The sequence below is a fragment of the Haliotis rufescens genome, unplaced genomic scaffold (assembly GCF_023055435.1).
Source record: "Haliotis rufescens isolate VD_foot unplaced genomic scaffold, xgHalRufe1.0.p SCAF_5, whole genome shotgun sequence".
NCBI classification, from domain to species: Eukaryota; Metazoa; Mollusca; class Gastropoda; order Lepetellida; family Haliotidae; genus Haliotis; species Haliotis rufescens.
In genome coordinates, this window is record NW_025964223.1 from 27,635,897 (window position 1) to 27,661,007 (window position 25,111).

At 41.7% G+C, this 25,111-nt stretch overlaps 2 protein-coding genes across 2 annotated transcripts in view; one reads left to right on the top strand and one right to left on the bottom strand.

Annotated features, from left to right (window-relative positions):
• Positions 1–9,167, bottom strand: part of LOC124110384 (transportin-3-like) — a 41,077-nt gene extending 31,910 nt beyond the window's left edge. The window contains exons 1-7 of the mRNA XM_046469721.2: positions 8,972–9,167; positions 5,526–5,615; positions 3,841–3,882; positions 3,023–3,094; positions 2,576–2,649; positions 2,030–2,093; positions 16–108 (exon numbers count right to left, since the gene is read on the bottom strand). Coding sequence (XP_046325677.1) covers positions 16–108; positions 2,030–2,093; positions 2,576–2,649; positions 3,023–3,094; positions 3,841–3,882; positions 5,526–5,615; positions 8,972–9,088 — 552 coding nt within the window. The 5' untranslated portion in view covers positions 9,089–9,167. The remainder of the gene's footprint in view (positions 1–15; positions 109–2,029; positions 2,094–2,575; positions 2,650–3,022; positions 3,095–3,840; positions 3,883–5,525; positions 5,616–8,971) is intronic.
• A 177-nt stretch (positions 9,168–9,344) lies between these two features.
• LOC124110382 (WASH complex subunit 3-like) lies at positions 9,345–24,990 on the top strand. The gene is made up of 6 exons (XM_046469706.2): positions 9,345–9,526; positions 10,644–10,808; positions 17,787–17,933; positions 18,307–18,414; positions 22,062–22,126; positions 22,345–24,990. Exons 1-6 carry the CDS (start codon positions 9,476–9,478, stop codon positions 22,508–22,510), a joined length of 702 nt encoding a protein of 233 aa, XP_046325662.1. The 5' UTR covers positions 9,345–9,475; the 3' UTR covers positions 22,511–24,990.
• The last annotated feature ends 121 nt before the right edge of the window (positions 24,991–25,111 follow it).

Genomic DNA, 25,111 nt, shown 5'->3' on the forward strand with positions numbered 1-25,111 from the left:
GGTATGGGACCTCACCAGTAGCTGTATGACTAAAGGGCAAGACTTCCCCAGCTCCTCCGTGATCTCTGTTCTTCTGTTTGCCCCAAGACGGAGGGAGCGGCTATTGATCTGGAAAATACATTCAGAATTGCAGCACGATATTCCTTGTTTCGCAAAATAATCATATTTCAGACTCAATAATAATGCTGCACATGGAAGCAAATATTGGTCATACACAATCATCATGCAAATATGAAATAGACCTGGTGTATATCTTGCATATATATATAGATCTGATACATTCATCTTGCTAATTCATCACATAGACCGGTTATGCATCTGGCTACTACCATCATACAGTTAAGGTATGCATCTTGCTACTATCATCATACAGAAAAGGAATGCACCCAATTACTAGTCATACACACAAGGAATGCATCCAGCTACTAATCATACAGACCAGGAATCCATCAGGCTACTAATCATACAGACCAGGAATGTATCCAGCTACTAGCCATACAGACCAGGAATCCATCAGGCTACTAATCATACAGACCAGGAATCCATCAGGCTTCTAATCATTCAGACCAGGAATGCACCCAGCTACTAGTCATACAGACCAGGAATGAATCGAGCTACAAGCCATACAGACCAGGAATCCATCAGGCTACTAATCATTCAGACCAGGAATGCACCCTGCTACTAGTCATACAGACCAGGAATCCATCAGGCTTCTAATCATTCAGACCAGGAATGCACCCTGCTACTAGTCATACAGATCAGGAATGAATCGAGCTACTAGTCATACAGACCAGGAATCCATCAGGCTACTAATCATAAAGACAAGGAATGCATCCAGCTACTAGTCATACACAGAAGGAATGCATCCAGCTACTAGTCATACAGACCAGGAATGCATCCAGCTACTAGTCATACAGACCAGGAATGTATCCAGCTACTAATCATACAGACCAGTAATGCATCTGGCTACTAATCATACAGACAAGGAATGCATCCAGCTACTAGTCATACACACAAGGAATGCACCCAGCTACTAGTCATACAGACCAGGAATGCATCCAGCTACTAGTCATACAGACCAGGAATCCATCAGGCTACTAATCATACATCCCAGGAATCTATCAGGCTACTAGCCATACACACAAGGAATGCATCCAGCTACTAGTCATACACACAAGGAATGCATCCAGCTACTAGTCATACAGACCAGGAATCCATCAGGCTACTGGGGGCACGGGTGGCCCAGTCGTCTAAGGCGCCGCAATTTCGCTGTGCAGAGTTGCGTCCCTTGGGCACGCCAGAAACCTATGATTGTGGGTTCAAATCCCGGTTCGCCCCAATTATGTTTCTAGGTTTGTCAGCACCATACCCGTGCTCGTGGGTTTCACCGAAATGGTAAACGTCTGAGACCTGCATCACTTTGGGCTTTCCTCTGTACTATCATTACACAGACTGTGTATGGCTTCTATCATCACACAGACTGTGTATGGCTACTATCATCATACAGACTGAGTATGGCTGCTATCATCACAGAGAGTAGGGCTACTATCATCATACAGACTGAATATGGCTACGTTCATCACACAGACTGTATGGCTACTATCATTACACAGACTGAGTATGGCTACTATCATCACACAGACTGGCTACTATCATCACACAGACTGAGTATGGCTACTATCACACAGACTGGGTATGGCTACTATCATCACACAGACTGAGTATGGCTACTATCATCACACAGACTGGGTATGGCTACTATCATCACACAGACTATGGTTACTATCATCAAACAGACTGTATGGCTACTATCATCACAAAGACTGGGTTTGGCTACTATCATCACAGACTGAGTATGGCTACTATCATCACACAGACTGGGTATGGCTACTATCATCACACAGACTATGGTTACTATCATCAAACAGACTGTATGGCTACTATCATCACAAAGACTGGGTATGGCTACTATCATCACAAAGACTGGGTATGGCTACTATCATCACAAAGACTGGTTATGGCTACTGACCTCTTCAGGCATGACTGTGAGAACCTCCAGCAGGAATGGAAGTTGCTGCATGTTTGAGCCAAATCTGAAGATAACAGGCAGTTGTAAAGCATGCTGAGTGTCATGTAGATATACTATGTAACCACACAACCACAGGGCAAGCCCACTGTTCCTTTCAATACATGTTTCATTACCCAGCATTAATACAATATCTTATCCCTATTCCCCCATTAAGAATCGCCACATCTGACTTAATTCATACACATGATATAAGAATAAAAATAACTGGGAAAACATAACACTACTTCCTCGTGTTCTTATACCAGCAGTAGTTGTGTAGTGAAACACCTGGACAAGTTTTGTTTGCTGTTTCATGCCTCTATTCAGCAATATTCCACCTGCAAGTAGGCAGTCCAGTGATCAATAGTGTGGGCAACGATCCAAACCGTCAGGACATCTGAATGTGATGAATGTTTTTCAACTCCATAGATACAGATTTCCCTACAGCCTCGTACTATTGCTGACTGACACATCTCCCTGTACTGTACAATACCAAGCTTCACTTACTTCTGAATGAGATCTGAGACAGCATCCTTCCATGTGGCCATCTCCAGGGCGAGGTCGGCCAAGGCCAAGCTAAGCTGCAATGACAGGTTGTGTTGTATGCTATAGCTGTCCACATTGTAGTTCACTCTGATCTTAATCATTCTTACAAACTAAACACCAACTGTACCTACTACCTTAAACATCACAGTGAAGATTATGCAGATTAGACATGTTATTCACTGCAAATGACAATGACAATCTCATTAATATCCAATGTGTGTGATTGTTACTACTACACATACATCTAAGAACATCCCAATACAGCTCAAGGCCTTTCGCGAACTTTGACCAACAAGAAGTGAATAAGCTTGGTGAAACTGGAACTGAAGTTTCAGCAAGTAACACTAAATGGGATATCACATTCCTTCCAACATTCCTTGAAAATATAAAGACAGTTAGCACACTCACCTGTGTAACAATAACAGCCGGTGTCTCGGGGGTAATCTTCCCAGCATGCTCTAGTAGTGAGTCTCGCAGCGACTATTAACCAACATTAACAGAAACATGACATTTGATCGGCGACTGATCTTATCCAGGAAGTAAACATTGCCATGGCCAGAGCATGCTGGATACATCCATCTTTTAACACTTACATGCTAATTCACCAATGGACCTCATAGCTTTCCGCTGATCTTTGCATTATTTTTACGTCTTTATTGGCAAATAATTAATGAGAAACACTTTATGTAAAACCAGATAAAATGTTCTGTTCACATGGTACAATTTCAGAGGGAAACTAAAATAAACACTGAAATATTATGAAGACAATTGTTGAGGCAATGAGGCTGCAAGACCATGCAACACAGGCTAGGTTTGTGTGTATATATATCAACAGATATATTTATCACTACATGGCTGTTTATCATTTTGAATTTGTTTAAAACAATGTCATTTGGGCACTGGGGTTCACTGAATAATAAAGCAGTTATGTTTTTAAATCATGAATATATTTTTATTACATCATCGTCTACAGTACCAGTAACCATCAGGGTAACAGGGGGGATAACTGTAAATGAATGAACTTAACATACTCAAATCTCATTTTTATCCACTTCAAATCAGTCTTTGCAAAACAATGACTTTAATTCAGGTCTGCAAAAGGCAAATTATGACCAACAGTTCAACCCAACTTAACTAGGACATCTCATTGGTCCAATCCACCCACAAGTTACGTTGCAAGCAACAGAGGATCTTGTATCCTTGATGGCGAACTAATGAAACTATACCTGGTGTGAGGCCTGAGGCAGTTCATGAAAGGCATACTGGATCTGAAAGTGAAATGCACAAGTGAAAAATCTTTTGTGGAAGCAAGTGAAATGGTTCAAGCTAAAATCTCTCCCGATACTGTATTTACGCACACACAGCGAGCCTGACAGACCGATCCCATTAGTCGCCTTTTATGACAAGCAAAGTCATCTTTTATGGCAACCATGGGTTGCTGAAGACCTATTCTACCCCGGATCTTCATGGGTCTTTGGCCAGTATTGTAATACCAGTATTGTGTAACAGCATTAATCAATACTAAAACTAACATATAGTAAGCATGGTAAGTATATACCTGATTATATAAGTTATTTGGAAGCAATATTAAATGTCAAATACTAAATTTTTTTGGGAAGCTAGCCATACCCTCTGATAATGAAAAACTAAATTTCAGTTATCAACCACATGACTGTAATGGTTATGATTCACTTTGTCAAGATACAATACATGATCTTTATACATAATGGTTTGTACATAGAATACGAGACAAGCTCCCCTGTATTACCAATTTTATGAAACGAGTGAATAGTTCTGGTATCTGATGAGTGGTATTACACGGGAGCTTGTTTAGTATTTTATTTATTACTTATCGTTTATAATTATTTGTTTTTAATTTTACTGTCGTTTGTGAATAGGCAGACATCGAGTGTGCATAAGCTCCTCTCAGTGATCTTTCATCTCTATATGCAATGTCACCGAAAAAGCCCCGGGATGCTTGGAGTTTTCAATATTTGTTAGTGAAACTTGTTCCCATAGTACATAACCACACACTTTGTATTACACAGTGTAATACAGCTGTATGTTTATTAAACGAGTGATCTCTTCACAGGTGAGTAATAATGTATTTTATCACATGTAACCTCATAGCCATGATCATGATGATGACTAATTTTCAACAATCTCAAGCCTAACCTTTTGGAGTTTATATAATTTACAAATCTGCCCCTAGTGTTATCTTGCAAGTGATGGTATCCCTAATCAATGCATCAATACACTGACATATATTATTTTCTAAATGTGGATAATAAACTTACATTTCAACATCTACTCAGCATCTGGGCAAGCAACATTTTCTGGCCTGAATTCACATTTTGAAACTAGCTACCACAGAGTATGAACAGTATTAAGAAGAAGAAGAAAAAGAAGATTTTTATCTAAGTGTCACACATTGTACAGCATAGAAATTGCGACATAGTTTGGGTAGATATGTGTACACACTAATGTCATTCAAATGCGTAAAACATTTACAGTTTAAAAGAAAACACTATAAGTGAGTAAAAGAAAGGGGAAAAAAGTGACATCGGTGCAGGCAGGCTCAGTCCCCCAAACCCAAGTCTGCATGTCCTCCTGTGTATCCACTCATACCTGCAAACATGCATCCTCAACCACCTAACTTACTTACACAATTATCTCACTATATCTCGCCAACCCTTGTAAGTTGTATCCCCACACACGCATGCACACACACTATATAATTACATCACTATCTATAACTGTACAAAAATTAAGATTAAAATCTCATTTATCATTATTAGCATTTAACATGCTTCATACAAACATCACCTTGACTAATACAAAAAACATAGCTGTGACAAGGATGTAGTATATATAGGAAACTTGACATTACTAATAAACCATGCATACTGACCTTTGTCCTCATTGTCTGAGCTGCAAAGTAGCATGATTCTAGGGACTGATTAAGGCGCAGTAGTTGATCAGCTATCTGCCAGGCAAATACCTGTAAAAACACAAAATATGGCATACTGAGGATGCAAAACTGAAATAAATTATATAATGTTTCATGCATTCATCAAAATGTAATTGAATTTGTTCAAAATCACAAGCTCTATCGCAACAGCAAGTCCAATGATTAAGTCACATATTCCACTTTTCCAACCAGAACAAAAAGGGGATGCAACTTGGCACTAGCCTGGTTGCCAAAGTCATTTGGCTTAATGTTAAAGGTACAGTGTATATCAAGGGCCAGTAGAATTCCAGGCTCTTTAGGGGTGTCCTTATGTACGCATTCACTATTTGGGCTGGAAATGTTTCAGGTTAAGTTGAATCCCTGACAATAGGGAGTCATTTATGTATATCAAAATTAGCTTGACATTGAACACAATGAGAAAAGTGTGACGGTAAGAATTAACGGAACCACATAAAAGTCTGCACCAAAAGCTTTTGAGACTACAAGCTCAAACATGGCTTTTAACATAACTTTTTATTTATCTTAGTGTAATGTTACTTTTACTAGCTCAGCTTACTTGACTGAACAGAATGTTACATGATTTAGGCTTTGGGCTACTGGCTAAAATTGCAGACAGATAAAACATTTAACATCATGCAAAATTATTGGGAACCCAGAGCCCTTGAATTTTATTCATTTTGCATGTTTAGTGTCTGAATCAATCAAAAGTAGTATATCCCTTTAGGAAATTAGGATAATGACATAAGCAAAAGTGAGCATGATCACGTAGTCAAAGACATATGCATTAATTAACACCTGTCAGAAGTTAAATATGTTTTGCCGTGTCTATACATCATGGACTAACAGTAGCTTTTCTTGGTAAGAGTTTGACCTAGGTCAAGGGAGTTAAGTGGTGAGTCACAAAGTAAAACTCAAGCCATTGGTAATCCCTCTGTCAGTCCTCTCTGAAATTTTAATGTCTACAGAGGAGATTAAATTCAGTGAGTCAGTGAGTTGGGTTAAAACGCTGTTTTTAACAGTATTCCAGTTATATTGCGGCGTGTCAGCTTAATGTGGAAGGAAAGCTAGAAGTGATGAAGGTCTTAAACATTTACCACTTCGGTGAAACCCACGAGCACGGGTATGGTGCTGACAAACCTAGAAACATAATTGGGGCGAACCGGGATTCGAACCCACAATCATAGGTTTCTGGATTGCCCAAGGGACGCAACTCTGCACAGCGAATCGCAGCGCTTTCGACGACTGGGCCACCCGTGCCCCCAGATTACATTCAGAAGTTGGAACTCTCTTCATTCGTACCAAATTATAATTCCATTATAACATGAACAAAAAACTAGTACTGGATGTTTCGAATAAACCATTAAGTCATATCCAGTAAACATGGTAAAAAACAAGACAAGAACCATATTTTCATGTGTATAATGAGAAACTACGGGTACTCTTTTTTCCGTGCCATTGTCATGATTGTGATCATAATATTTTACATTACAAGGCAGTGGAGATGACTCCACGAGATTACGACTCCACAGTTTGGGTTGGTGATAATTCTGTCAAACACGTGATAATCAAATGGTTTTCGCTATGTTTCAACATGTTCTGGATCTTTTTCAAGTGTCAGTGTCATATCACCCTCTTGGTACAAACTTCATTCTGTCTTGCAATGCATGCACCTGTATACACCATGTACAAATGATACAAAGCTTTTCTTCAGATAGATTTGAATAGCTGTGGGCTAAATGACCAAACACCATGATCATGATCATGATCACGAAAAGTGTAATTGTTCATAAGTTAATATCATTGCTGTGCTACACCAAAGACCATAACATTTATTTTATGGTCTCTGACTACACAACAAAAGTGTCATAGCAGCAATAGAAACTAACGTTTTTAGTCCACTAGTCCTTATAATGAAAACATACAGCAATACCCTTATAATATGGCAAATTTCTACTAGTCCTTACGATACGAAACAATAGGACTACAGGACTAGTACCAATTTCTAACACTAGTCGTAGTACGAAAATGAAAACAATATTAATCATCGGATCATTAAACACATGAACATGTTCTATCATTTTGAGGACTGTGAGGATGCACTGTGTATATCAATTCAGTAAACAGGTAAACATTCATTAATTTAAATCTGACAGTAAACAAGAGTGCCTCCCATAACCATAACTCCTGTATCCACTACTTGGCGGACAAAGCAGACTCTGTCATATTTATTGATCATCCTCTAGTAGTATCGGTTTTGAAGAGGTAATAAAAAAATTATGGTTTTACCATATTTACTGTGCACAACTGCATATTTATTTTATGTAATTTTCATGTGAAAAAGGGATGCGGTAAACTCACAGACACAACCAAATTTGTAGACACAATTTAAGGTGAACTCGAAGACAAACCGGGAGTGATTTCATAGACACATTTGTTTTTAATATTGGAATTGAATGATAATATTAATACTGAGCGGAATATTAACCACGGGAACTCACTATTGGTCTGTGAATAAAAACTATATACCTCCACAATGGCCCTCATATATGTAAGTACATTCATATAACCATGATAACAGGGTATATATTTTAACAATTATGGCTAGTATTAGTATTTCTTTTGTGGGAGCCTTTGTAAATACCTTTCATAAATAAATAATCTGGTAAGTATATATATCCAAGGTGAGAAGGACAAGCAGATCATTTGGTAAATGGTGAGTGGATAAAAGATTAAACAACCGTTTGATCATCAAGTCAGGTCATCATGGTCATAATTCATCAAGTATTTGATGTTAAAAAAGATTTGAAATACACATGATACACTTGCCACAAAATATTTCAATATGATATGTAACAAATCAATATTTAAGTCTGTCCCAACTTTATCTGTTTTGTCTACGAGGTCATTGTGTATTTTGTCTACGAGTTGGGAGTGTCCACAAATTCTCCATGGCTACGAATTAGTTTGCTAATTCACCTACAGCCTGTTAAAAACCACATGTCCTTAGAAGTTCAAGCTGCTAGATCCCAAACCATACTTCTAGCTTCATCATCAGGAGTTAGATATGAAGCATTCGCTATTGAGATGCTGAGGGTTAGACATGGAGAAAATATATGAAGATTATTTGCCAGATACAGAGCTAGCATCCTTGCAGAATAAGGCCCACAAAATTGAATGGCTTTCGAATAGTATTTACTTGTGATTAATGGGGAAATCGTTCATCTACGTAGTTCTTGGTATCTATTTTACAGTAATCTGTGGGCGTTGCGATGTGTGATCAGGGAAAATTGGCTTCAGTGTGCTACGACTCTCAGTCACCAAACTTATCATCCGAACCATGCCAACCACCCGCACGTAACATTTTCGCATGGAATTTTTGCACTTACAGATCTCTGAAGCTCTCCAAGCCAAACTGAAGCCTTTTCTTTTCCCACAACATCAGGATTGTTATAAAGTGCTTGTAAAGCTTGATTTACAGTATCTAAGGTCGGCGCTTGCTCCATTTTATAAGTAAAATACTCTATTTCGTTTGCAAAACCATCGAACTTTTCTCTGGCGAAGTTCTTCTGACCGGAAATAGTGCCCAGGTAGCAGTATCGGGCGCGCAGTATCGCATATCGTATTTGGCAAAATTTAGTAAATCAAAAGGTTAATTTGGAAATGAAAATGAAGAGTATATTGAACACTTCATTGCCATTGCAGATTAAAATTGTTTGTTTCATTTTTCAAAAATATTCACCCCGTGACAGTGCAGGTCCTTCACCTTCGTTAGTAAACACTCGTGCTCCTCCCCTATGAGACTGACTCAACCGGGATATACACTTCCACGTTATGTTTAATTTGACCAACGCATAATTCACAGGAACATTTGATAGAGATACATTGGTGCCATGGACGCCGACGGTCTTCCTCTTGTCGGCCCAGGAGTGGATTACACAAAGGTTTAAAGGGGGAATTATTAAGACACTAGCCAGATATATTATTGTGTGAATCTAATCGACATGATCGTGGCCTGGACCAAGTGATTGTAGTTGAATTGATCAATCGGATCCCATTATTTTTATGTTCACAGTGTGGGTGTATTGTAAGAAAGCTTTAATCAAATTATTAACTTTGTCTACACCAACTCAGCTCAGCGAAAACGGCACCTCAGCAAAACGTCACCGGGCGAAAACGGCACCGATTGGCCAAAACGGCACCTCGACTCAAGCGAAAACGGCTACTATTGCCTGGTGAAAACGGCACCTTATTTTTTTTTTTACCTTGGTCAAAACAGTGCTATTAAACTTATATGGTAACTTGCAAACACCAATATAATTGTGAGATGCTAAAACAAGTTTACATTAGCCTCTACTCCAACTATAATCCAACTTAGCTTATACACAACACAACTTATTGTGAAAACATGACATGCTTTGAAGAAAAATAATAGAAATTAAACTCACGTCGTCTTTACAAACACAAATAATTGTGAAATTGTGAAATAAAACAAGTAAGAAATTAGACCCCTACTCCAATTTACTCGCCGACTGATTGGGAGGCGCAGTTAACTTAATGTGAAAACACAATGCGCTTTGAAGTTTTAAGTACCTTTACTCAATTTAAACTGAAACTGTATTTAAGAGGCCTAACATGGTGCTGTCAGATCACAATTATCTACAATTGCCTTTCGATGTGTTGCATGAGAGAAGAATGTCAGAAAACAACAACATGCTGTGATAACTGTGACCATGAAAATAAACCATATATATTACCACAAAAATCGTTCTTATCATTATTAAAAATAGAGGTGCCGTTTTCGCCCACACATAGTAGCAGTTTTCGCCAAATGCGGTGCCGTTTTCGCCAGAGAAATCGGTGACGTTTTGCTGAGGTGCCGTTTTAGCCTGCACCCGTATATATATGTATATATAATTACCAGCTTGAAAGAGGATGTAAGTAAGTCTGTTCTCTTCTTTGGTTTTAGGAAAAGGAATGATTTCTTACATAACCATATGAATTTGTTTTGAATGCATGATGAGGTATATTTCATCCAACTTTTGTCTTTTTCAATCTAAGGTTGAAGCAATACATCAGAAGCGGACCATAGCTTTCATCAATCACTTCATAACACATACTGCCAGCTTTCTTAATCGATTCTCGGGAGTATGTGAACAAAAACTGGAACAACTTTCCAACCGGATCCAGCACCTGGAGATCTCCATGAGTCTGCTGGAGGCCAAGGTAATCCATTAATGAAGTACTCCCTACACCCTAGGTGTTGAAAAAACTATGAGATTTAAATATAAACTATCTTTCATTTGTCATGTTCATAGCATTTATTTGATAGACATGATGGAGGGATTTTAAGATTATCATAAGTAAAAATAATCTTTTAAATCTGTGATCATGGATACTCAAAGAAAATAATAACAGGTAAGTATGAATTCAAAATCATCATGATTATTCCAGATTAAGTTTAGTGGTTCCCTTTTCCAATAATAAATATTATTAAGTATTAACTTGTTGTCTCCAGTTTTAACTTTGGGGTTATGGTTAAAAAGAAGATAAACTTATGCCGAAGAGAAAATCATCATGCAACAACCTCTTGTCAGCTGTATGGCATGGTACATGGAATACTGTTATTCATTATAACATGACATCTCTACTGCTTAGCTGTGTTGGAATTTTGTGTTTATTCGATGATGTATATTTTACATGATACTTTGATCCATTGATGCTCAAGTGAAATATGTATTGTATGTTTTCATATACACATTGTAGTTAATCTCTCATCAGCATCAACTGTCACTCTTTTCTTATCCACTCTCCCTGCCCTTCTAACTATCTTTTCAGCATCAACATCTTTTTTTATTCTTCTCATTCCTTCTTTTTTTACTCTTTTATCATAATCATCCATATCAACCCTCTCATCGCTTCCTTCCCTCCTCACTTCTACATCCCTTTCTTCCCCACTTTCATGTTATCCTACTCCAGCAGCAGTTCCCTGCTTTTGTTTCTTTCTATTTCCATAATGTTTTTTAACTTATCCTGCATTACTCCGTATTGCATTTACTGCTGTCTTTTGAGAGTGAGACGAACTGTGTGAGAGGTCCAGCTGCTGAAGAAAAGTTGTTCCAACCAGTAGAAGCAGAACCCTCGCACAGTCGGCACGTGACCCAGAAGTCATGACGTCACATCAAAACACATAACTGCTTTGTCACCTCCAGGGACGGACGTACTTTGTATCCCTTGTGGAAATTAAAGCTAATTGTTTCTATATTTTGCGTGTTTCTACATTCATCGTCTGCTGCTACATTGTTACATGTTTATGGACTGTTACCTTTAGCATCTTCCAATTCGTAATTTGTAACGTTTCTCAATCGTTTGTGGCTCTAGTCACAGTAATTTACCGGCGTACTGTTGTTTCGGCCATTTTGTTTTTTCCCCGCCATTTTTGCCATTCATCACATGGCCAAGTAAATTTGTGTTCTGCATTTTGAATTCTTTCTTTGGCTTAGGTAATACACTAAGTTTATTTATTTTGTTATGGCATGCTTAAAGCTTTGCCTTCTCACTACCTTTTAGTGTAATTGTTTGCTCTCATAAACTTAAATAAAATACATTATGCTTACTGTACTTTGTGGTTTTGCCAATGTTGCAGTCCTTCGTCGCTGTGCTCCATCAACTCAATACGAGTATCCAGGACACGCCTCACTCAGTGTGCTCGTTGACACCCTGAAATGGCTTACAACTCAGAGACTGCGGTCTTTCTACACCTCCTTTGCAGTCACATTTATCGACAACGGTAATGGGACCAGCTTTCCATCTCCTCCGCCATCTATGTCGACAGCAGCGGTACCGTCGGCGCTCCCGAGAAGCAAAGCCACCGGCGCCTCTCGGTGCCTGAGTATCTCAACCAAGCTTCTCAGGAACCTCCGCCGCCTGAGTATCTCAGCCAAGCTTCCTGGCGCTCACGGTGCCTTCGGTGCCTGAGTATCTCAGCCAAGGTTCCCGGCGCATGGTGCCTACGGTGCCTGAGTATCTCAACCAAGGTTCCCGGCGCTCACGGTGCCTACGGTGCCTGATTATCTCAGCCAAGGTTCCCGGCGCTCACGGTGCCTACGGAGCCTGAGTATCTCAGCCAAGGTTCCCAGCGCTCACGGTGCCTACGGTGCCTGAGTATCTCAGCCAAGCTTCCCGGTGCTCACGGTGCCTACAGTGCCTGAGTATCTCAACCAAGCTTCCCAGCTCCTCCGGCACCTGAATATCTCAGCCAAGCCTTCCAGCGTTATCGGTGCCTCCAACACTCCTGGCGCCCTTGGCGCCTGAGTATCTCAGCAGAGTATCTCCTGAGTATCTCAGCTGATCTTCTACTCTACTTCGGCACAAGGGGCGCCATTGGCAATTGCCTTATCGGCGCCACTGGCATCTCCTTCTATTACTGACTCTCATAGATCGTCATAATTGCAAGGTGAAACCACGTCTTTCAATTGTTGCTTCTCTCCTGTACGTCGCCAGCATCGTGATTATCATTCAACTTCCTGGGAGAAATCTTTTTAACCAGTAGACATTTGGTCTGATTCAACCTTCACTGGTTGTCTGGGCGAGGTTTTGTTTTGCAACGTTCTCCTTAACCCCCTCGTTTAAGGGCCATGCTTTAGGAGAGATGACCTGCAGGGTCACTCCTTGGATGAGGCTGAAGGTGCTCACATGTTCATTGGAAGCCGTTTCTTCAAAGCCAACTTACATTTCACCAGTGCCGGATCCGGCCGCTGTGGCCTTCAGTGTTCCCTGGGTAGCATTACGCGCGTATGCTTTTCCACCTCCGGTTCTCCTTCCCAGGGTTCTTCAAAGATACAGATACAAAGATACAGGCCACTCGGCACCTGACACTGATTTTTGTCGTGCCTTGGTTGTCCAGAAGTTGGTTTGTTGACCCCCGAAACATCGCCAGAGACAACCCCCTGGAACTTTCGGTGTGGTCCAACCTTCTGCTTCACCCACACAGTTGGTTGCTACACCCAAAAACCCGCACGGTTTCGTCTGCACGCCCGGCACATCTGCTGAAAGCCCTATGAGCCAAGGGCTATTCGGCTAGAATTCCCCCTGTCATCCATTGTGGGTGCCAACGATGAGGGGGAGCTTTTATTATGCCCAGTTTGGGCACAGAAGGTTTCCTACTACGATCTAAAGCCTGCCGCAAGTCTAGGAAACGCCTTTTTCTGTCGGTCCCCCTTTGTTGCAGTCGGAATACTATTTCCCTGTGGCTCAGGGCGGTCATCCTCCAAGCTTATAAAGCTGCCGGATTGGACCCTCCCCCAAGGCTAACAACCCACACGAGATCAGGGCGACTGCATTTACCATGGCTCTTCATAGTAACTGCTCCATCCAGTTGATCATGGAAGGCTGATCTTGGCGATCTGACACCGTCTTCACCAGCCACTACCTCCGTGTTGTAGCCTTGGAAGATGTCGCCGGCGTTCACAGTCTTGGTTCCCGGGTTGTAGCCCAACAGGTCACCAGTCACCGACGCCACTGATTCTGCAATACCCTGAGCAGGGCCCATCGACCTCTGTGATGTTAATCACCCCAGAATAGAGGGCTCTACTGTGTTCCGCATTCGCTCTTAGATCAGTACTAGTTTTTGGCTACCAGCTTCATTCTATTTCTGTCACCCGTTCAGGTTTTACTTTTTGCATCAACTCTTGTTTCCTGAAGACAGGAATGGTCATAGATGTTCCGGTCATCACTTGTATGCGATGCGGATTCATCAGACCTTGACGAGGGTTTATTATGGACCAAATCTGAAAATATGCCCAATAGCCGTGCAGTCTGATGAAGATGCAAACTGGAGTAATGCAGGATAAGTTAAAACATTTAGTAAAATGTAAATATTTTATACATTTGTCTACTTATCCTACATTACGAAGTCTAAGTGCCCTCCCTTCGCTATGCTGCCTCCCATGAAGTTTCAGATGTTATGTTTAAAGCAGTTATGTGTTTTGACGCCTTGACTTCCGGGTCTCGTGCTGACTGTGCGAGGGTGTTGCCTCTACTGGTTGGAACAAATTTTCTTCTGCAGCTGGATCTCACACAGTTTGTTACTCTGTCAAAAGGCAGCAGTAAATGCAATACGGGGTAATGCAGGATAAGTATACAAATGTAAAAATATTTAGATTTTACTAATTTGAAGAATTTGATCCTTGCCATGCCCTTCTCCCGACTCTTTATGTTCTTCATCATCTTGGGAAAAAAGCAACATTCTATTATGTTGTTTGTCTCCCAGAACTTTCTATACTGTTGCCAAAATGTTCTATCGTGTTTCCTATTCAAACCATATATTCAATTTTAACTGTTTAGTTACATGTCAAACATGGCCTATCAATTATAACTACAATTTTGATCAGTGGAATACAGTCAATGTATAAAATACACCTGTAATATTATCTGATAGACAAAGGATTTCCATCCTGTTGCCAAACTGCATCCCTGCTGTTCCTAGTTGACATTAAGTAGTTGGTACAACTGTGATATGTTCAGCTTTCACAACATTGCAACGTACAATTTCACTTGAGAATTTTACTAACATGCATTGTATTAAACTACTACTAACCAATGATGAATCTGTCAACATAACTTAAATAATTTTAAATCTATGATAGTTGTAATTGATTTCTATCCTGTTACCTTTTTCCCTTCCTGTTATCTTCACAAGAAATTGCTCCAGGTTTTCCAGTTTATTTTGACTTTAAAGCAAAACCAAATTACACTCTCAAACTATGAGCTAAAATATGTAGTCAGTCTTATGCCTGGGTAAGGTTTGAATTCTGTTACTTTCTTGCAAATTCTTCAAGAAATCTCCCTCCTGTTACTGTAACCTTAGCCATGGAAACAGGAGGGAAATTAACAGTAAAGGAAATGTGTTACAAAAATGCTTTATGACAAATGGATGGTCCCTATGCAACTCAAAATGGAGGGAAATTGAAGAGACATTAAAACTCTAGTTATGTGAACATTTCTAAAAACATATTTTGTTAATTACACAGCAATAGGAGGGTAACAGTAGAGAACTCTGAGAAAAGGACTCCTTACCTGTGATACCGCCGACTGCATAAAAAATGGGACGTTTAGTCTCCCCAGAAATATTCTTGTTTAAAGGACGTCATTTTCAGATCCAGCATTGAACATATTAAAGATAAACGGTTATTTTCCTAAAAAAATATATTAATAAAGCAATCCTTGGAAGAAGAAATGGCTGGACAGTAGACAGATTGACAGACAGACAGACACATAGACCTCACAATAATTGTCCAGATGTTAAGTATGCAATAATTTGCAATTTGAAAAGTTACAATTCTGTAAAATAATGGCTAGAATACTGTTATGAGAGCTTCAGGAGATATATCAGTTTTACAACATTGTAGCAGAGTATTCATTCTGTCAATGTTTTCCTAAGCCAGTCATATTTGCATGTATATGTTCCACATGTATGGGTCACTTGGTTGCACATGCATGTTACTATAAACAGGTTAAACCCCGTCGGGAATAGTGTCTTGTATATATGTACCCTTGGTACCCTATGTTGTACGATGGGGCAGGTGGCCCAGTCGTCTACAGAGCCGCAGTTTGCTGTGCAGAGTGGTGTCACTTGTTGCCAGGAGGTTATGATCATGGGTCCAAGTTCCATATTTGCCCTGATTATTATCACAGGTTTTACCAAATTGGTAAATGTCCGAGACAGAATGTATATTCTACCTTAATCAACATGACTGACACCCCATGGTTTTAACAAAGGCAGAGGCTGTTATTGGTATTCCATCTTGAAGTGGGAGCAGATACTTGGACAATGTTTCAACTTGTCTGGCAACTGTAGACAGGGGAATAGGGTACGGGACTCTCATTACTTGGAGATAGAGGGTATCACGCGAGTGTGTTTGGGGATGGTAAATATCCTGCATTAGGAATAAACATTGTATTTAGCGAGCCTTGGTGAGCTAAATACATAGTGTTTATTCCTAATACAACATGTACAGGATATTTACCATCCCCAAACACACAAGTGTGATAACCTCTTTATCATATAATGTCATTATTTAATTCTGTGCTTGAAAATCGCTTTCCCTCTCTCACAAACATTACCTAAACATTGCGAGTTTTTGTGGAATGCGCGCATTAATATTTATTACGTCACAGGGTAAGTTATGTGTCAGTCGGACAGTGACAGAAGCCAATATAGTTCCAACTGAAATCTGTATCTTATACAGTGGCGAAGCAACATATATGCAAAACAACAATTGTTTTTACTTGCATTTCACGGCAATCCATCGGTCTGTCCGCTAGAGTAACTGCCCTTTGTCAAAGGGAAGCTACTCTAACCCAAGTCTATGAGACGTCACGACCACGTTCAGACGTTGTTGACAGTCTTCCTGTCCTGTCATAACATTAAGAAGTGTAGTCAGATGTACACACAGCGACAAAACGAAACAAGGTAACAATTCAAACAAATTCGGCCAAATCCAACTATTTTAATTTGTGGAAAAAGTTTCAAGCTGCAGAGGTCGACAAGCACAGATATGGCTACTGATCCCGCTTGGCTAGGACTAGTGCCCTCGTAAAATTGTTTCGAAATTTATATCTCCAAAGTTGCCAAAGTTTATAAAATGCCTTAGCAACGTCAGATTTAGACACTGATTTTCAGGATATTAGACTGTTCTTTTGATAATGATAGCAATTATCCCTGTAGTTTATCCAGTTCCCGACGGTTAATTCTTACTCGATTGCTGATTGATGCGACGCCATGTTTGTTTATAAACACTGAAAGTAGTCCCTACTTGACCTTTGATATTTGCATCTCTATCCGCATATGACCCCAATGGATATCGTTTTTATCCGTTGGCTTTATCCTGCCGAGAAACCTACTCATTATATGATAATACAATACACGAATGGGAAGAAGAAAGACATTTTATTATTGTGTCACACATTGTACTTAATACAAGTATGATATTTATTTTATCAAAATATCAAATATCAGGTTTTCAGGGCCTAAGAGACACATGGCACAGCTTATGTAAAAAACATGGATTAGAGTGAGGAGGAGAAGCTTGGATACTCGGGTCCGTTGGGTCCTGAGTAGGACCTAGGTACCCTAGGGGTTTACTGGGCCTATCATTTAGAATATGGTCAGGTCACACATGTATGCTAGTATGTGTTCTGCAGCTGTCTTCAGTGCCAGGCCTGGAGAACGTGACTGTAGCAGCCAGCAGCAGTACCACGACTACAGTTACCGACTCCTCTGCTACACCCACAACAACAACAGCTGCACCTGCCTCATCTGCCACAGCAGCACCTGCCCCATCAACGGCTGTGAGTACTGTGTAGACATCACATCAGCAAGTAACTCTAAATCACTTCCAGTAAATTGATTGGCTGCCCAGGGAAGCATCTATGTGTTCACAGCTCTTGTCACTTTGTTATCTCATGGATTTTCTCCATCACACATGACAGGAAACCTAAACACAACATGGAGGAAATAAGATTTTTTTGCATAGTGTTTTTTTGTGGTTGAGCTTTAACAGTCACATAGGCTCTGCTTTTGTATTCATGGCAAATTTGAAAATCTCAGATTCTTGCTGTTTATTTTATAGTTCTATATTGATGAACAGATAAATAATAACAGTAATCCCTTTTGCTGACTACAATATGCCCCACTCAGACTGTATTCCTGTTCCCCCTTCAGCCTGGTGATCCTGGGGCAGCAGCAGCAGCAGCACCGGAGGAAGCTAAGCCAACAATGACAGTAGCCCAACATCCTAGTTACACCAGGTTCTTTAAGATGGTTCAAGTGGTAAGTGAAGGCTTTCAGAGAGTTTGTGCTTACATCTATACTTGGCAATACTTTGTCATCTTTGTCCATTGCTTACTGAAATAAAAAGGCAATTTGAGGAGACAAGATTGGATGTCGTCCATAGACTTATACATTTTTTACTCCTGAACTGCTGCGTTTCTTGAACAGGTGTTTCTGACTATAAAGGGGTTCAGCTGTGATCTCTTTTGTAAATTTAGTAATGCTGCGAGACAGCCATCTTATATTTTGTCAGCTTAGCTTATCCTCAAAAGGATGGCCCACCTCATAACCTCTCCACTGGAAGTACAGAATGCCTTTTTGACGTGTACCATCGCTCACAATAGTAACTGAAACTGACATAAAATATTCGACTCAGGCACAGTGGAGGGCAGTATTGTCAGACTCAGGCACAGTGGAGGGCGGTATTGTCAGACTCAGGCACAGTGGAGGGCAGTATTGTCAGACTCAGGCACAGTGGGGGGGGGCAGTATTGTCAGACTCAGGCACAGTGGAGGGCAGTATTGTCAGACTCAGGCACAGTGGAGGGCAGTATTGTCAGACTCAGGCACAGTGGAGGGCAGTATTGTCAGACTCAGGCACATTGGAGGGCAGTATTGTCAGACTCAGGCACAGTGGAGGGCAGTATTGTCAGACTCAGGCACAGTGGGGGGAGGGGGCAGTATTGTCAGACTCAGGCACAGTGGAGGGCAGTATTGTCAGACTCAGGCACAGTGGAGGGCAGTATTGTCAGACTCAGGCACATTGGAGGGCAGTATTGTCAGACTAAGGCACAGTGGAGGGCAGTATTGTCAGACTCAGGCACATTGGAGGGCAGTATTGTCAGACTCAGGCACAGTGGAGGGCAGTATTGTCAGACTCAGGCACAGTGGGGGGGGGGGCAGTATTGTCAGACTCAGGCACAGTGGAGGGCAGTATTGTCAGACTCAGGCACAGTGGAGGGCAGTATTGTCAGACTCAGGCACATTGGAGGGCAGTATTGTCAGACTAAGGCACAGTGGAGGGCAGTATTGTCAGACTCAGGCACAGTGGGGGGCAGTATTGTCACACTCAGACAGAGTGGGGGGGGGGGGGGGGGGGGGGGGACAGTATTGTCAGACTCAGGCACAGTGGAGGGCAGTATTGTCAGACTCAGGCACAGTGGAGGGCAGTATTGTCAGACTCAGGCACAGTGGAGGGCAGTATTGTAAGACTCAGACACAGTGGGGGGGGGGGGGGGCAGTATTATCAGACTCAGACACAGTGGGGGGGGGCAGTATTGTCAGACTCAGGCACAGTGGGGGGGGGGGGGGGGGGAGTATTGTCAGACTCAGACACAGTGGGGGGGCAGTATTCTCAGACACAGTGGGGGGGGGGCAGTATTGTCAGACTCAGACACAGTGGAGGGCAGCATTGTCAGACTCAGGCACAGTGGAGGGCAGTATTGTCAGACTCAGGCACAGTGGAGGGCAGTATTGTCAGACTCGGGCACAGTGGGGGGCAGTATTGTCAGACTCAGGCACAGTGGAGGGCAGTATTGTCAGACTCGGGCACAGTGGGGGGCAGTATTGTCAGACTCAGGCACAGTGGAGGGCAGTATTGTCAGACTCAGGCACAGTGGAGGGCAGTATTGTCAGACTCAGACACAGTGGAGGGCAGTATTGTCAGACTCAGGCACAGTGGGGGGCAGTATTGTCAGACTCAGACACAGTGGAGGGCAGTATTGTCAGACTCGGGCACAGTGGAGGGCAGTATTGTCAGACTCAGGCACAGTGGAGGGCAGTATTGTCAGACTCAGGCACAGTGGGGGCAGTATTGTCAGACTCAGACACAGTGGAGGGCAGTATTGTCAGACTCAGGCACAGTGGGGGGCAGTATTGTCAGACTCGGGCACAGTGGGGGGCAGTATTGTCAGACTCGGGCACAGTGGGGGGCAGTATTGTCAGACTCAGACACAGTGGAGGGCAGTATTGTCATGCTGCGAGACAGCCATCTTATATTTTGTCAAAGAAAGCTTATCCTCAAAAGGATGGCCCACCTCATAACCTCTCCACTGGAAGTACAGAATGCCTTTTTGACGTGTACCATCGCTCACAATAGTAACTGAAACTGACATAAAATATTCGACTCAGGCACAGTGGAGGGCAGTATTGTCAGACTCAGGCACATTGGAGGGCAGTATTGTCAGACTCAGGCACAGTGGAGGGCAGTATTGTCAGATTCAGACACAGTGGAGGGCAGTATTGTCAGACTCAGGCACAGTGGGGGGCAGTATTGTCAGACTCAGACACAGTGGAGGGCAGTATTGTCAGACTCGGGCACAGTGGGGGGCAGTATTGTCAGACTCAGGCACAGTGGAGGGCAGTATTGTCAGACTCGGGCACAGTTCTCACACTCTCTCTCTCTCTCTGTTGTCTGCTGTTCTCTCTCTCTCTCACACTGTTTGCTGTTCACACACTCTCTCTCACCCTGTTGTCTGCTGTTCTCACTCTCTCTCTCTCTCTCTGTTGTCTTCTGTTCTCTCTCTCCTCTCTCTCTCTGTTGTCTGCTGTTCTCTCTCTCTCTCTCTCTCTGTTGTCTGCTGATCTCACACTCTCTCTCACCCTGTTGTCTGCTGTTCTCTCGCTCTCTCTCTCTCTCTCTCTGTTGTCTGCTGATCTCACACTCTCTCTCTGTTGTCTGCTGTTCTCTCTCTCTCTCTCTCTCTGTTGTCTGCTGATCTCACTCTCTCTCACCGTTGTCTGCTGTTCTCTCTCTCTCTCTCTCTCTCTCTCTCTCTGTTGTCTGCTGTTCTCTCTCTCTCTCTCTCTCTCTCTCTCTGTTGTCTGCTGTTCTCTCTCTCTCTCTCTCTCTCTGTTGTCTGCTGATCTCACACTCTCTCTCCCTGTTGTCCGCTGTTCTCTCTCTCTCTCTCTCTCTCTCTCTGTTGTCTGCTGTTCTCTCTCTCTCTCTCTCTCTGTTGTCTGCTGATCTCACACTCTCTCTCACCCTGTTGTCTGCTGTTCTCACTCTCTCTCTCTCTCTCTGTTGTCTGCTGTTCTCTCTCTCTCTCACACTGTTGTCTGCTGTTCACACACTCTCTCTCTCCCTGTTGTCCGCTGTTCTCTCTCTCTCTCTCTCTCTCTCTCTCTCGTCTGCTGTTCTCTCTCTCTCTCTCTCTCTCTCTGTTGTCTGCTGATCTCACTCTCTCTCACCCTGTTGTCTGCTGTACTCACTCTCTCTCTCTCTCTCTCTGTTGTCTGCTGTTCTCTCTCTCTCTCACACTGTTGTCTGCTGTTCACACACTCTCTCTCACCCTGTTGTCTGCTGTTCTCACTCTCTCTCTCTCTGTTGTCTTCTGTTCTCTCTCTCTCTCTCTCTGTTGTCTGCTGTTCACACACTCTCTCTCACCCTGTTGTCTGCTGTTCTTACTCTCTCTCTCTCTGTTGTCTTCTGTTCTCTCTCTCTCTCTCTCTGTTGTCTACTGTTCTCTCTCTCTCTGTCCCTGTTGTCTGCTGTTCTCTCTCTCTCTCTGTTGTCTGCTGATCTCACACTCTCTCACCCTGTTGTCTGCTGTTCTCACTCTCTCTCTCTCTCTCTCTCTCTCTCTCTCTCTCTCTCTCTCTCTCTCTCTGTTGTCTTCTGTTCTCACTCTCCCTTTCCTGCTTCAGGGGGTGCCAGCTATGGCTGTCAAGAACAAGATGATTGCTGAAGGACTGAACCCAGATTTACTGGAGTAAGTATCTCACACCAACATCAGAATTGTGTATCAAAAGGTGATATGAGTAGTTTGGCAGTTCTGCAACATTTAACTCTATTGGGCCAAAATATTGAATGTACCAGTATTTTGAAGTGCTACCGGTCCTGGGTACCAGTAAATTTGTAACTGAATGGAAATACTGAACATGTGAAGATCCACTCCTTTTTACCCTGCTTGCTTCTGTATTACCATAGCAACCCTGATGCCCCGGCGCCTGACGGTGGAGGAAGCTCATCTGGGGGCGGTGGTGGCGGCGGCAACAAGAGTGACAGTGATGACTTCAGTGATGATAATGATGATGGTGATGATGATGAAGATGATGGTGATGGAGGTGGTGACAGTGATGATGAAGACTGGTGATACTGTGCAATAACTCATTCCACAAATTCCTTCTCATGTAGTGAAGATCATGTTGTATTGATTCCTGAATTTCCTGATATATCATTGCTAATACTATGTAGAGTTGATAAGCTGGTTAAGCTTGACGTCATGGCAAAAAGATTTGGTTGTTTAATATTAGTGCAGAAAATTCTCAGTATACAGTGTAGATCAGCACATAAGATACAAAGTGATCATCTTCCTGAATCAAGGCAGTTAACTGGCCATAAAGTCCAGTTTCCACCCTTGCTGAACATGGGCGGTATTTCGTGACTCAATTGTTTGTCACCAGGTGCTTTTGTGAGTTATGTCCCTTCTATGTCCTTACTATTGACCAATCAGATTCACCATGTTGTTTTCGAAACGGTTTTGATTTTGTAACGCCATTTTTGATTGTGCTATGCATAGGCTTATAAGGACAGCCAAAATATAAAAAAGAAACTCCAGCCTAGTTTGGCAAGGGTGGAAACTGGACTAGTCAGTTGACACCCTTGCCTCGGGAAGATGCACAGTGCTCTGACCAGCACAAGTTCAAAGTGTCACTTATGAGTTCATGTTAGTATTTTTATCAGTTGTTGTTATGCTATTAAACCTCAGACCAAAGACATTGCCCATGTGATAGCTGTGACGTCAGCTGGACAAACATGTCTCTCATAGACAGGGTTCCATCACTGACAACTATCAAGGGTATGAAGAGGAAGATTAGTTTGTTGTGAAAATCTGGATAATCAGATACATCTGGATAAATCCAAACAAGTAGAATTTTTCAGTATACCAACCCATGTAGATAATACCTCCACACCCTCATACAAAAAACACCAGCATGAGATCCTGTTAAAAAAATCAGGATTCCATGTCTAGAAAGGTCATATTTCCCTTGTACCAGAAAGACTCAAACAACATGCCTGAGTTGGAGTCCTTCTCCCCGCTCAGGTCAACTGTGGTGTTCTTTGATTATCTATGATCATATCATTTTTAAAAGGAAGGCGCAGTGGTCACATTTTAAATTCTTGACTGAGTCGGGGCGTACCGAGCAAATTTACAAGACCATCAAACAAGGATGTCATGAGTACTGTTTCTTGTTTGTTATTTTCATGATACCTCCATACTTCTCTGAAATAATCAGTGTTGAGTAAGAGCTTCAAGATCAAATTTGTATGTGTTTTCCATGGTCTTTGTGTATTTCAGGTTTATATAGTAACAGATATATTTTGTGTAAACATCGTTTTCTCACTTAAAGTAAACCCACCATCAAGGATAATCCAGAGGTGTCAATTGGATTTCCCTCCCAACTCGGCACTGTGACTTCTGAGTGGGTGTCACAAGTGTGTCCTTTCAACTTTGGGGACCCCTGTATTCTTGTTATATTAACAACAGAAAAATGTTGCCTGCTTCTGAAGTGTCCTGATCATACAATATCATGTTTGTGAGGTTAGCATGTTCAGCTGTATTGAAGCCTGCAACACTGTCAGTGCACACAGTGTCTGCACAGATGCCGACTAAGTGACAATGTATACATAATTGTACATTCCATATTTTCAGATTGATTGTAATGTTATGTCAATATTATTTAACCAGAGTGTGACAGCAGATTCATGTCTGTAGTCAGTGAATGAGAAGCAATTATGTTTGGTATCTCTGTTTTTTTATGTCACATGGAGTAGAACCTGGTTGGCCTGGAAACCCAACTATCCAGATGTGTTATCAATGTCTGCACATACAAGGGACATTACTCCACGAGCCATAACTACACACACTCCAATCACCCGTCTCACATCATGTTGTTTTCCCCAAGTACCTACAAAGAAATTTGCTCTGTGTCTTCCATTCTTCCTTTCCTAAATGGAATATATACGTAGTCCTACCAAGCATTCATGCTTCATATGAATCACATCCATCAACAATTAGTGTTCACAGATGCATTGAACAGCTTGTTTAAAAAATTAATATTAAAATGCTTCCTGCAAAACATTTTTTGAAAATTTGGTTGGTTGCATACACCAACAAAGTCAGTGAGCCTGACCACCCAATCCCATTAGTTCCCTCTTACAACAAGCATAGTCAACTTTCACGGCAAGCATGGGTTTCTGAAGACCTATTCTACCCCAGATTGAAAATTTGGGATAAAATATAAAATGGGATGATTTCACTGATTTCACTGAGAATAGTACTGTCCATATCAACAGGATTTCACTTGACCCTGCAGACCTGGAGAAGTGTGTTTTGTGTGCGTGTGCACTGGCTGCAAGTGTGTTATTAACGGAAGTCCGTTTTCCCTGGCACACCCTGTTCTGTGATGGCCATGCAAGGAGTTGAAGGATGTCAGCCAGCTGTTGTACCTCCCTGTCAGGGAACAAGTTTACTGTTGTTATTTGTTATCATGGTTATCGTGAATTGATAATTGCCAATGTTTGTGTGAAGCTGGCATAATCAGGATAATATATACATGTGTATAAATACCACCTCTGTTATTTATTTATATATATTGGATATAGATGTGTTTAAATAACTAGCTTGTGAACACATAACAAGCTGAGATGTTTACGTGACAGTATTTTCAAGTTTCATGATGTGGAAATAACT

Bases quoted from the DNA above. Each gene is read 5' to 3' on its own strand.
- LOC124110382 (XM_046469706.2), top strand. From the start codon at position 9,476: ATGGACGCCGACGGTCTTCCTCTTGTCGGCCCAGGAGTGGATTACACA. The intron at 9,527-10,643 runs GTTTAAAGGGGG...TTTCAATCTAAG, and splicing joins CAGGAGTGGATTACACAAAG to GTTGAAGCAATACATCAGAA. The intron at 22,127-22,344 runs GTAAGTATCTCA...GTATTACCATAG, and splicing joins CTGAACCCAGATTTACTGGA to CAACCCTGATGCCCCGGCGC.